General features: G+C 47.6%; 1 protein-coding gene across 24 annotated transcripts in view; it reads right to left on the reverse strand.

Moving 5' to 3' along the window:
* Positions 1 to 13,718, reverse strand: part of CADPS (calcium dependent secretion activator) — a 220,847-nt gene that overhangs the window by 121,733 nt on the left and 85,396 nt on the right. For all 24 annotated transcript variants that reach the window (XM_037383085.1, XM_037383086.1, XM_037383078.1 and 21 more), the window contains exon 6: positions 11,791 to 11,912. In XM_037383085.1, the coding sequence (XP_037238982.1) occupies positions 11,791 to 11,912 (122 nt within the window). The remainder of the gene's footprint in view (positions 1 to 11,790; positions 11,913 to 13,718) is intronic.

Below are 13,718 nucleotides of genomic sequence, written 5' to 3' on the forward strand. Positions count from 1 at the left end.
GGAACTGAACTGGCAGGGGATGCAACAGCACGGATGTGTCTGTGATGCATGGTGGAGGCACATGCTCACACCTGCACCAGATGGGTCATAACGCTGTAACACAAAGTAGGGCATCCCAAAGCCTTCGGGAAAATATGTAATTTTTGCAGCTCTTACGGGTAATGGCAATGGGTAATAGATTTTTGGTTTGTGTCTTTGGGATTTGAAAAAACCAAAAGACAACAGAAGAATTCAGGCTTTTTTTGTAGGCTCTCCACGAAAACCCACAGGCTGGGTCACGCAGCTGGAGACCTGTGGGGTGCAGCTCCACATACAACTTTGTTTCAGTGGAAGAATGCCATAAACCACAGCCAGTCTGGGGATGCTGGGTTGAGGACAGTTATAAACTGGTTTGCAACTTACTATAGTAGGACTACAAACCTTGACTGAGGTCAGCTGAGTTCTTCTAATAAACATAACCCATTGGGTGATACACCATTTTAAGAGATAGCGTTACTGAAAGATAAAAAAAATATTTAGTCAGAAACAAAAGAAGATGCTGGGTAAAGACACCAAACAAAGCAAGCAGTGCTGCCTGCTCTGCAGTGTTCAGAGCATGCGTCACGCTGTGGATGAAGTACAGGAGGTGTCGGTTCCTCCCATCAGCAAAACAGCAAGTCATTTAATCTATTCAGTGGGTTTTGTGGGACTGAGTTTGGATTTCACATGCCACAGAGGGTCTCAAAAGGAACTATAACTCTGAGGAAATGGTTTGATCTTTAGCTATCAGGAGAGAATGCCGAGACACGACACCGATCACAACTGCAAAAACCCAAAAATCTAGGGGACTGTACTACCATGTACACGTGCCCATGTCACCTGCCTAGGGCTCTTGCTACTGTAATAAGGAGAGATCTAATTAATAGTCAGTGGAGTTAAGCCTTAAACTGCCTCATCCCAATTCACAGGCAGCAAGCCGATGAAATGAAGGCTGCCCTAAAAGCTCCACTGCTAAAGAGGGGTGCTGGAGGTGACTGCTGCAGGTGCACAAAGAAGATCTGAAACTGAATTCTCAAAGAATATACATAGATGCAGAGAACCTTCTATGTTTCTTCTCATGCAAAAATGTCCTGGACTGGGAAATACGATTCAGGTGCTAAGAAAGGTACCTCTCCACTCTGCCTGTGGAAACGGGTTGAGAACGGTTTGCATCTGTGACACAGCTTGATTCCCGAGAGCTGCTGAGCCTCCTCTGGGATTCCTCCCACGGTAAAAGTTCAGTGTGTTTACTCACCTTCAGAACAGGATAACCAAAGTCATCAGACACAGATTGACAATGTAGCCTATTTTTGTTCACATTTGTTTCCTCTCTTTCCTTTCTGCTGACAGAACAGCCTTTCAGTCCCATCCCCTCGGAAAAAGCTGAGCTGAAGTGGGAGTGACAGCACAAACAGATTTCGTTCCTCCTAGACTTTCCTGCACAGACTTTTTAATGATGCTAAAAACCTGCTTTCACTGATGCAGCTACTGTTGCAGGTGGCTGACAAGCCAGCGCACACTGGCCGGCAGCGGTGGCTGTACCTGCCATCCCCTGGAGCTGCACAACACTGAGTGAGGCCATGTCTGCACAGAGCTCTGACGTCTGCTCTGATGGGGTAACCCAAGGGCTCTGTGAGTGAGTCCAGTTTCCTGGGATGTCCTAATTCCTGCTGAGCATGTTAACGCTCACTCTGCTAAAAACAAAGCACCATTAGTAATTCTTTTGCTTACAAAAAGGGTGTTCATTTAGCGAAAAACACCACTGCAGAAAGCACTATGTTGTTATCCAAAAGGTGAGCAGAAACAGCATGTCCCTAAGGACTGGGCTGCTCCCAGCAGCAGCTAACGATGTCTTCCAACTGCCAGCATTTCATGGACTGTCCATTTTTTGTTCCTATAGCTCTGAGACACAATGTAAGTGTTGTGCACGCAGACACCATCTTGCTTAACATCATGCAGCCGGCAGTACCAGACAGCTGATAAAAGGCACCATCTCTCCCTCCAGGAGCTGCAACTCCCACATCCTCAAACTGGCTACGGCAACACTACGACTGCCGGCTGAGAGAGAAATATGTCTAGGAGAGCATCACATCTGCGACTGAGCATGCAAGGTGCAGAAGGAATAGGGTAAAGCTGACGGAGGCTGCAGCAAAGCAAAGCCTGTGAAGGTCTGCTCTTGATCTGCTTGTGGCTCACACACAGTCCCTGCAGACCCCGTTTCCGTGCCAGCACCGTGTCACTCGGCTGCCAGGGCACTGCAGCCAAGAGGAGCTGCTGAGGCCGACAGCACAGCTTTAGGAACCCAAAAAAGGATGCTCTTTGCTATACAGAAAATGCAGAGCTTGATTTCTATTTTCCTGAACGTAGCTGACAGACAGGGGAAGTATTATGGGGAAGTAAGAAGGGATGGGAGCCGGATTTATTCACATAATAGCTATTTACGGCCACGAGATGGCATTCCTGCCCCAGAGATGTCCCTCTGCCATGCCTGCACCCAGCCCAGCCTCACCTCCTTCGCTCAGGACCACACGCTGCTCCCAGCCTGCTGCACCGGGCTGGGCAGGGATGTCACTGCAGCAATCCCGCAGCTGGCGGGGGTGAGGATTTAGGGCAATGCTATTCACCACAATCTTCGGGGGATTAACAGGGAAAATAAGTAGCATGATTACTTAGCATGATTTAAATGACGACTACTCATCAAATGCCCTGTGCTCTCCCTTAATACCATGATATTACAATTAGAGGTGAAAAGCTCAGGAGGAAATGGAAATGGAAGCCCAGCAACCTTTTACTGGGAGGCCTGGACTGAAAAAATAGCTGCTTTTATAAGGGCTGCCTCCTGTATGTGCTTCATCAGTATATCTGCTTTGAATACAGCACAAGTTAGGTTAGTTTCGTTCATTGAATGGGTCTGTGGGCATTTACTACCTGTGGTTGTTGCCAGTTCTGGGGTAAGGTGACTGCAATGCCATGCACAGGCTGATCAAAGTTTCCTCTGGCCAAAGATGCTCCACTGAACCAGCCACAAAACTGTTCATTTCACAGAACAATTATTTAATTCAGACATGGTTAACTACTTCTAGCAAACGTTATCACCCTGGAAGAAAACACAACTGCGAAGGACTGCAGCTATTAAGGCCTGGTTATCATTTAGACTTACTAAGGTCATGCACTGCCAGCTTTATAGAAACTCAGCATCTCACAAGCACAGACCATGGAAAAGGAGACAAATCCTCTGCCTAAAAATACAGGTTACTGCTTTTGTGCCAGCATAGCCGAGACCCTCCTTTATAAAATTCAGCAGAGGAAAGCAATGAAGTATTTCCTAAATGTAAACAGAGTGGAAAATAGCACAAATGAGCTTCCAAAATGAGCTAGAGAGAGGAACAAAGGGTGTGAGACACTCTTGTTGTACCACCACTCACACTTTTGCTGTCTTATCTTCTTCTAAGCCAGGATCCAGGACAGGACGCCCAGGTCCAGCCAGACACTTGGAATGGTAAGCGGTTCATCACGCCTAACTTCTAACGGCTAGAACCAAAGTCTTCCTGGCATCTCCTGGGTCAGTGGGGATGAGTGGGTGCTTCCAGCAGATGATGCTCACCCAGCCATCTTGGTCACAAGCATTTTTTCCTCTGTGAAACAGAAGCATTGCCCTAGTTTCATGGATAGGAAACCCAAAGTAAGGACTGAGCCAGCCACTGGCCTAGGGACACACAGCCGCTGAGAAAAAACACAGCAAATAGGCTAACACCATCGCCTTCATTCCAGTGGGAGATCCATCCCTAGACATACATTTTGTGTCTCCGACCTGCCAGTGACTGCAGGGCTCAGCAAGCCCTGACTTGCAAGGACTTCATCTCTCCTTCAGCAACCATCAGGGGCTGGTGAGCCCTCTTCCCACATCCTGACGGAACCTGCAGGTGCAATGGCTGTGCCTAGCTGCTGGAATCCCCCTTCTCACCTCCTCCAAGCCACGGAGTGGGAGTTGCTGCAGATGCTCTCAGCTTTATTTGACTACAAGGCCTTTTGGCAAAGGTCTGAAAGATCGGTGAGCTGGGCAAGATACTCCTGTGAGCTGTGTCCTGCCATTCGTGGATTTTTTCAATCTGAAACACTTTGGAGTTGCTCTGGAAGGGGTTCAAGAAAATGTTGCCAAGTATCTCTGCACTCCAGCCATGCTCACAAGCTCCTCTCTCCACGAGCATGCCTTGTCCTCTTTGCCCACGTAGCGATAACAGTACATAGCTCCCTTTAAGTACTTTCACACATAGTGCTGCTGTTCATTGGGACACCTAGTGCATTCACAAAGGCAACAGGCCCCTCTACCTTCATTTCACAGAAAGGACAACTAAAATGTTAAGAAATCACTGTCAAGGTTGGCCTTTCCGTTAAACCAATCCCTCTTCCAGAGCTCTGTCGAAGCAGGAGTAGGCACAGTACCAATTCTTTAAAGCATGCTCTCTATCTCCCTGCGCTGCTTTGCAACAGCAATAGCAGTACCCCTCATTAAATAATAACATGCACTACTTGTACACAGCATTTAATAAATAAACCAACAACTGGGCACTTTTCACATGTCTCATCCCCCGCCTTTCCCTCAGCAAGCGACATACAGAACTTGCACTAAAGCATGGCTTAATTTTTTTTTAAAACACCAACCACAAGCATTAAACAAGAAGACTGAATGTATCCCAGGACTTCTGTTTTGCAGTCTTCTTATTTCAGCACTATTTCAGATCACTGAATCCCAATCTCATTTCAATGTCCTTTTGGTCTTTACTATCCCATCTTAAGGGTGCATGCATAGGAGTGATTAAGCAGACGGGTGTCGCTGAAAATCGCCTTGGGCATCATCACACCTTCTGGAATACTTAAATTTGAATGTATGTGCTATCACAAGAATACATAATTCCCAAGTGCATAGGAACACTCGAAAAATTAGACAGCTGGCAAGAAAAGAGACATTCATCTGCGAAAGAGAAGGTGTATGAGCTCAACCCTTACTAGACACCAGAGAATCCATGCAAAAGCGATGCTACGTACACTCCAAAGATCAGGGAAAACAGAGCCAGAGCTTGTGCTTACTTGAAACCACACAATCCAGCTACAAGAGGTAAGTCTATAGAAACAAGCCTTCATTATTGTTCATCACAGTATCTGGTGCAACATTTGCAGTACGAGGAGAGAGGAGGGACTGCACATGAGACCTCGGGGAGCAGGACCGTACCCGGGATCACCATCTGCATTCCCAGCAGGCTATTGCACTGCTGCCCAGGATGCTGCACCACGCCACTGCCACTGCGGCTGTCTGAGTGATACTCGGGTAAGGGAATCCCTGTGGGGCATTGCCTTTGTTCTGGGGGAAAAACTCAGCTGCTTAATCTAAAGCAGACTTTTTGTCATGCCATGGTCCCCAGGCAGCAGCTGAGCTGTGTAAGAACCGCTCCTGCAGAGCAGCTATGAGGAGGCATCAGAAGCGGTTCTGAATTCCTAATTAAAAAGGCAACTAATCCACTTGCGTGAAGACATCCCATAGTAGATCACGTGGTTGCACCTGGGTAATAACTTTTTAGTGCATTTTTTGCTGTGCTTAATGACTTGTCCACAGCCTCCACTTTCAAAAATGGGAATGTCATAGCATAAATCTCAGGAGCATGATGGAACTATTATCACACGCACAAAAGGGGGTTTGAAGAGCAGGTCAGACTGAACTCGCAGCGGAGCTCTGCAGGCGCAAGGCTATGAACAGTCTCATCAGAAAACTGGCTCCTAAACGTGCTAAAATAGCTGTAAGTGAAGAAATCTTGTGTCGGGGATTTGGACATCACTTTGCACCCTTCAGGCCTAGACAGAGGGGCTGAAAGCAACTCCTCTGAAATGCCTGTCCCTGCATTGCCACCTCTGAGCCTGGCAGCACCACGGGCTCAGAGCATCTGCACCGTGCTCGCAGAGAGCAAAGCTGAAGATCTCTCCTGGAAGACATTTCCCCAACAGCTGCCTGGGGGCAGACTGACCCGCCGCTCAGACCCTCACCCCAGCCACAAGGGCTGTATCTCAGAAGTGACTGTGGCTGATGTCAGCCATACCCAGGGCTGTCATCCACTTTTGACACGTTCATAAGGCTCCTGGAGGTTTTCTAAGGAGAAAGAGCTGTAAACATCTGCACAGCTGTGAAACGAAATCATGTAACTGGAAAGGCAAGCCAATCAGTCTGGGTAATTAAGATAGCTTATATTTAACGCTGAGCCAACTAGAAGTGGGAGGAGATTAAAGAGAGGCAAAAAATCCATCTATCCCCTAACATTTCCTTTCTTTGTTTTTAAGCCAGCATCATGAATTTTGCCTACACAGGGCTTAGCTAGGCTGAAACCTAAACATGAACGACTGCTTAAAACCGTGTAGCCACGCAAGGTCTTCTGCCTGTGCTTTGCCTCTGAGAGACAGCAACATCTCTGGAGCGTAGCATGGGCTCGGGGCACCCAAGTGATGCCAGGGAGTCTAAGGCAGCCGATTCTCCCGCCTGGCAGGGCTGTCACAGCAGCCAGGGCAGCACTGCTGAGAGCAGTGGGCAGCCTCCTGGGCTGCAGACCGCACACATCTGGAAGAGACCTACCAGGCATGGCACCAACAGCTGTACTGAGGGATACACAACATGAATTATAGGCTAAACTCTGCTCTCACACACATCAGTATAAACCCCTTTAGTTTGGCAGAGTTAAATTAGTTCTACAGGATATGGAATATTTATTTGTAATTTATACATCTCAAAAGGACCTTTCTCATTTTACCACCGGGAAGTGTTCACAGCAGCTCCCAACTAACCGTGGCAGCAAAACACTGACTGCAACAAAGCACTCTTATCATGCTCCTACTCTGCAAAGCTGCTGAGCATCACTCCAAACTCCAGGGCCTCAGGCAGGGTATTCTTGAACGAAAATACCAGATTTTCCCCTTCTGCCAAGAGAGAGAGGGCATCCCTGCTTGCCAGATGCCCTTCACGCAGGGCTTCTCCCTTTGCTGCTCAGTGCCCATCTCCCAGAAAGAGATGGTGACTGAAAGGCGCTGAGGAAGGATGCTGTGGAGTTCCTGTCCCTTTTCATGGTCAGGAAGAGGGCTCTGATGGATGCAGCACACCAATCTGAAATGAAGACTCTAGTGGAGTGATAAGCTTGGCAGTTTGGTGTAGGGATCCAAACAAGGGCAGCCTGATGCAGCAGAGAGAAGCAGCTGAGCTGTCAGAGCTCCTTGAAAGCAAATCAGGCAGCAGCATCAGGAGCGAGCACAAAGATAAAACTGGGCACCCCTGTCCCCGAGTGCGTTGGCTAAGGGATCAGAGATGGAGGGGTTTAAAAGTTTACCAAAGACATTACTTCATCAAGAGTGAATTTGTGGAGAGGGCATGAGGCCCAAGCTCTTGGTCACAACAAACATAAGAAGTGACATGGAGTCAGATGAGACCCACCGAGTGTCCTCTCTGGCACTGCCCTACAGCACATGCCGAAGAAAACGCATAGAAAAAAAACAGGCAATAAAGAGAGATCTTCTCCTTCAAAAATAACAAGCTCCATTCTCACCTCTAATACTGTGAGCTACTGCACAACTCTGGCACCAGAGCTGAAGAGGCTGCTTTGCACAGGGCGATATATAACCTCCAAATGCAGACACTTCCAGAGTCAGAGGAGCAGCCCACACCTCCATCCCTTCTTCACTGTGCCAAAGTGCCCTGAGAGGTTGGCCAGCTTCTTCCCCCATCAGGTACTTACAGCTCTTGAACCAATCGGTTCAGCTGAGCTCAGAGCAGATACGCTTGATTTTCACTGCTGTGAGCCAGAGAACGAAACTTATTTGCGTGCTGAAAGACATCCAGGTGAATATACGGCATTTACTCGCAAGGCATGTAGGACTTTGCCATTGTTTGGGTCCCTTGTTTTCTTTTGTTCTGCTCATGTCAGAGACAGGTGATATGATAAGATGATGAAACACTGGTACAGCCCACGGGCACTGTTACAAGCACAACAAGGTCACTGTTTAAATACATCCAGGAGCCTCTTCAGAGACCATAGGGCAGGGGTGCTGTGGCTGGACACTTTATGCTATTTCCAGGCCCCTCGGCAACGCTGTTCTCGGGTTGTGCCAATATAGCTCCTGGAAGGGCAGTACTGGAGATGTGCGGAGCCACCTCACCCCCCTGTGCCTTGCAGACGGCAGACATCAGGCCAACATGCAGGGAAGGAGGGGTATAAACCCCTCTATGATCTGCAAGAATACAGTTCCAGTACAAAAAGCAGTAAAATCCTGCTCATATTGGGATTTGGGATATTTTGTAGAGGCATCTGCGGGTTCAAGCATAATACAAAGGCTTTTTCTTACACAACTTATTAAAAGCACTACTAATAATACACTGCAAGCCTGATCTGAAATAACCCTTGCTATTTCAGGTCTGGCTTTCTCTAGTACTGTGCCATCCCCTGCACCCGCACTCAGGCAGATAATCCTCACATGAAGGGATTGGGCTTAAAATGTCAGGAATCCAGCAAGGAGCCTGAGAAGAAATAGAATAGCAGTTTTGACCGCTGTCCCAAGAGCCACACTCCTTGCACACGATTCATCTGATCACTTGGTACGTGTAGCTGCTAACCCTGCTGCTACCTTGCCTCTTTCAAGATCTACAGACAGGATTCAAGCTCCAAAGTCACGAAGATGCTTTCAAACACCTTATTCTCAAAACCTGCTGGTTTTGCGCTAGGGAAGACGAAAGGTGCATCTCTCTCAGACCTAGACCAGTGCTTCTGGAAACCCTTCCCTGGCTGGGAAATTGCCTTTTTCCATTAAGGGTGCGTAGCCCAGGTTAGCACGCCTGACATGGCACTGAGCTGAAAAGCCACCACTGCCACCGATACGCTGTGACTTGGGTATTTTAGCTGAGGGCTGGCATTTCAAGGACAGGTGAGAATACAGAATGAGAATACAGGTACAATGATGTCCTACAAGGTTGTGTGGCCCCGTGACACTCTCCTTTCCAGCCAGGACTCAGGGCTATGATAAAAAAGGGAAGTCTTCCAGTGAATCTTACTGTTCAAATGTAATTTGTCCTCCTAATGTTCATGATAAATTTATTATTTTGTACCCTGTAGAGCCTCCAAATGATGGCAACACTGAATTTCAAACAGCTTGAAGACTTACAGTTTAATCTGGGAAAATGCTGCCTGCTTCCAGAACTGTATTCACCACATGGTCTGAGTACAGACACTTCACCTGCATTTTTTGAGCCTCTGAGATATGAAAGTTTTGAGACGTACAGGGGTAACCTGCTGCAGTATTCACACTTTCATAGTGCTGAGGCTCAAAATCCCTGCAGCGTGCTCCTCACCCCCAGGCCAGGCAGCATCCCCTGCTGAAGCACACAAAGCCTGGGATGCTGGGGAGCGAGCCCCCCTGGAGAGCACTCCAGCATGCTTTTGCTGATCTAGCTCCTTTATCAATAAGTGTTTTGCTTATGATAAAAAAACACACAAGCAAGCACAGTGTGAATGACCTTAGTGAAAGTGACACTGGCATCTAAAGAGACACTCCAGAAGGCGTTTTGGCTGACCACAAATCTTTTGTCTGCAAGGCAGCATAGCTCAAAAATGCACCAAAGACTTCTGTAAGCTGTTTCTATCACTGCCCCATCACCAGGGTACCTGAGGGCCTTCAAGTCTTGTATTAAGCAACATGACAAACATGTCACATCTAGTTCATTTTCTCTTTCCCTCTCTTCTGAAGAGGAGAAACTAAGTGCAATAAATTTCTTTCTTAGGGCTTTGGTTTTCTGTGTCTGGGGGGGGAAGAAGGGTGAAAGGAGCACTTCTAATGTAGAGAGGAAAAAAGGACAAGCTTTTTGTGATGGTCTCTGGTTTCTGTGGAATGCTACTCTAGAGACTTGGCTCGGGTCATCTTTAGTTTTGGAAACAAAAAGTCCCAGGACCCACAAGGAATACACCCTCCTAAGGCATTTCCATAGGTTTTAGCCCAAGTGCTGGAGCAGCCCAGAAGACTTCAAGACTGACTCACACCTCTATGGGAAGCCAGTGAAGGGAGAGGATGAGCGTGATGGACTTGCATAACTCGTATCACGCCACAGCATTCAGCATCGGCTGCATTTTCCTGAGGGCTGATGGCTTCATGCCCAGACACTGTACATTTCATTATGATAAAAAGACCCACTCAATTAAAGAGCTCACTCCTGCAGCCCTTATTTTCAAAACAACACTTGTACAAATGGTCCTATGGCTGACAGCAAGAAGGCTTGCATAAGGAAGGACAGACCCTTTGAGCAAAAGTGGGATGAACAGACCAAGCTAAACCAGCTCACGTAACCCAGCAGAAGTGTGCTTTTCAGTATGGTAGTAGTAATTTCCCCTAAATAGCGCCCAAGTTTCACCACTGAAGCAGTAAAAATACCTAAAATAGTGACAATTGCAGGTTCTTATGGAAATTTCCTTCCAAGCACAGCTCTCCTACTTCCTTCTCCGAAGCAGATTTTAAAGCATTTTGAAAAGTAAGCCAGGCTGCAGCACTTTCCCTGATTGGGAATATTGTTTTTAAACCGCTTACTGCAGATTCCTACTCCTCCGGCACAGCACAGGGCACAAGGCATCAGCAGTTTTTGTGCCCCCATGGGAGGACAAGCGCTGAGGGAAGGCAGCCTGCCTTTGGCTCTGCTCTCCTGCCTCCATCAGCTGCTCTCACACTGGTTGCCTGCAGTGCTCGTGCACCCGCATGCAACACAGCCGGGTGGTTTTGGCTTTCCTTCCACCAGCTTGGGAAGCACCTGGTGAAACACTGCTGGAGATTGGTCACGGGGAGGGAATGGGACATGGGAACAGAGAGGGAATATCTCAACAGCAGCCCCTCCTGCACTCTTCCCCACTGCTGGAGGAGGCTTCATACCACCTTGGCAATTCTCCACTGTGAGGGCGCGCACTGAAAATTTCATTTAAGTGTGAAATCTCTGTGGTGAACCAGGGGAAAACTGCTTCATATCCATATGCATAGTGTTTCAATTTAACTAATCCCACAAATTGGAAATGAAATAAGCCATTCATCATTTTCTCCTTCCAAATTAAGAATGATCAGTCACTACTAGAAGGCTTGTAACAACATCTGGGTAAGACAAAAAAGCCAAGCATGGGGCCAAGGCTGGGGATTTGGGGATCAGGTCAAAGAGGACAGAACAAGACTCTGCCCTTGACCTGGACCAGGGAAAAGTGGCCTCAGATAAAGCTTCAACTGAGTGACCTGGGGCTTTCCCCAGCTCCTCTCTCCCACCTCTGGCTGTGGCTGCCAGAGTCTATCCCTGTCAGCTGTTTCCCTTTCTCATAGGACCGTTGAAATCCTGACAGTGAGGGCAAGATTATATACCTACACCTGATGGCACCAGTTCAGATGGACACTTAGACAAGTATTTATCTAAGCACATGCTTAACTTTATCCCTATTTAGCGAAGTACTTACGTATAGGCACAAATATATGTCCCTGAGGCTACAAGAGATGTTAAGCCTGTCATTAACATTTTTTTTTTTTTTCCCCCTCAAGCAGGGCTTATGTGCCATTCTTAGTTGCAGGACAATGCTCTGCATATGTGGAAGGCCATGCTTCTCCTCTGTTTCTCAGAGTTCCCTCTGGCCTCACCATGCAGGAGGTGGAACTATTCGCAGCGACTCAGCAGTGCAGAGATGGGGCAAAGGAGAGCACGGCAGAGAGAGCAAAAAGCAAAGCAAAACTTACGTTGGCTTTGAGGCTTCAGCCTGGTCAGTCTGCAGTTTCTCCCCACCTTCAACTTCCATGGTGCAGTACACAATACGGTTGGGGGCCAGCGACTTCAGACCCTGCACCTCCATGATGACAACCTGCAGGTTAAAGGAAGAGGAGCGTAAGAGGAGCAGTCTCCTTCAGACCTCGCTCTGGCTGCTGAACCCATGGGGTCAGCCAGCGCTGGGGTCCTCCACATGCTGCCGAATGTTCATGGTGGCCAGCGGGCAGGGACGGTGGTGGTGGCCAGCAGGCGGGGATGGTGGCACTGCCCAGGCTGAGTGGGGACCATGGCAGCCAGTGAGGTCTGTATGGAGGCTTGTTGAAACCCTTGGGTACCCAGGGCTATATCAAGCTTCAGCAGATGGGCCTCACAGACATGGTCCTGCCCCACCTAAAAGTGCCTTAATATGCAAAATCCAGAAGAAAAGCACACAGCTACTCAGCTTGTACCAAAAGCCCATTTTCAAGATCAATCATAGACTAGTTTGGGTTTGACCTTTGAAGACCATCTAGTCTAAACTCCCTGCTGTGGGCAGGGACACCTTCCACCAGACCCAGTTGCTTAGAGGCCCACCCAACCTGGCCTTGGACGCTGCCAGGGATGGGGCACCCACAGCTGCTCTGGGCAGCCTGTGCCAGCGCCTCACCACCCTCATTGTAAACATTTTCTCCCTTATATTCAATCTATATCTACCTTCTTTCAGTTTAAAACTGTTGCCCCTTGTCCTGTCACTACAAGCCCTGGTAAAAAGTCTTTCTCCATCTTTCTTAGAAGAAATCTTATTAAGAAGTCACCATGAAAGTTTCTTGCAGGTCATTACCCCTTTTATTTTTTTTCTTAAAGCTGATTAAACCTATAAACCACATACTTTAAACATTTCTACAAGAAACACTGTGGGAGCTCATGTTTTATTTTACATGTGTTCATGTTTTATTACAGCTATCTATGAAGTATGTACACAGGGGTTTAAAATTCCTCTCCTCATGTCCTTCTAACCTGTCCTTGCATTCAGGATCCCTTCCCTGGCATCCAGAGCTCCACAACCCCCTGATGAGCACACATTTTTGGGAAAAGCTCTCTTGCAGAGAGAGTTTCGTGCACCGAGTAGTGCATAGATCTGCCAGCTCCTGAAGTCAGTGCTTCACTGAGCTTCTGCTTCTGCCAGATGGGGTTCAGCTGGAGCAAAGCATTTGAGACATCCCACTGTAAGGGCGAGTCCCCTTATGCATGGCTATACACACTGCACAGGCTTTTGCAACAGAGAGGTCTACTGCTTTGTGATAGTTCTCTGCTCCTCTGTACAGGAATGCTTAGAAGTCAGGCTTTATTTGATGCTGCGGTTGAAGGCACCATCTCTGGGTTCACAGTCTTACTTTTAAATAAGACTGAACTGAATATTATAAAGATGGTTTTAGACATCTAATACGTTAAACTCTGACTGGACAACCAACGTTGCTAAGTTTTGCACTGGCATGATATATATAACAAGAGACCCCTTAGGAGAGAAATAAACAAGGATCTACACAAAAATAGAATTTTCTGATTTTTCTTCATCCTACATTTTTGACCCCATCCTGGTAGTTGTTACGACAATGTAACATAAACCCACTCACTGACAGACAACAATAATTCTGTACGGGTGTGCTGATGACTCCTCGGAGTAAATGTCTTGCCTAGACCGCAAATATGTTTGCACAGAACAATTAAGTTGGCTGAAAACAGCTAGTGCAGCAACACTGCTTCCAGGACTGAGACAGCCTGTGTCGGAGGTAACAGCGGGTCCCTGCAGCACCCTGCCCTCCCCTGGGCTGTACAGGCACATTGCTCAACAGAGCGCCGAGCAGAAAGTCAGTGCTCAACACAAAGCAAAGAGCAAGCCAGAAAAGCACAGTATTTCCAC

The sequence above is a fragment of the Falco rusticolus genome, chromosome 4 (genome assembly GCF_015220075.1).
Source record: "Falco rusticolus isolate bFalRus1 chromosome 4, bFalRus1.pri, whole genome shotgun sequence".
Taxonomy (NCBI): Eukaryota; Metazoa; Chordata; class Aves; order Falconiformes; family Falconidae; genus Falco; species Falco rusticolus.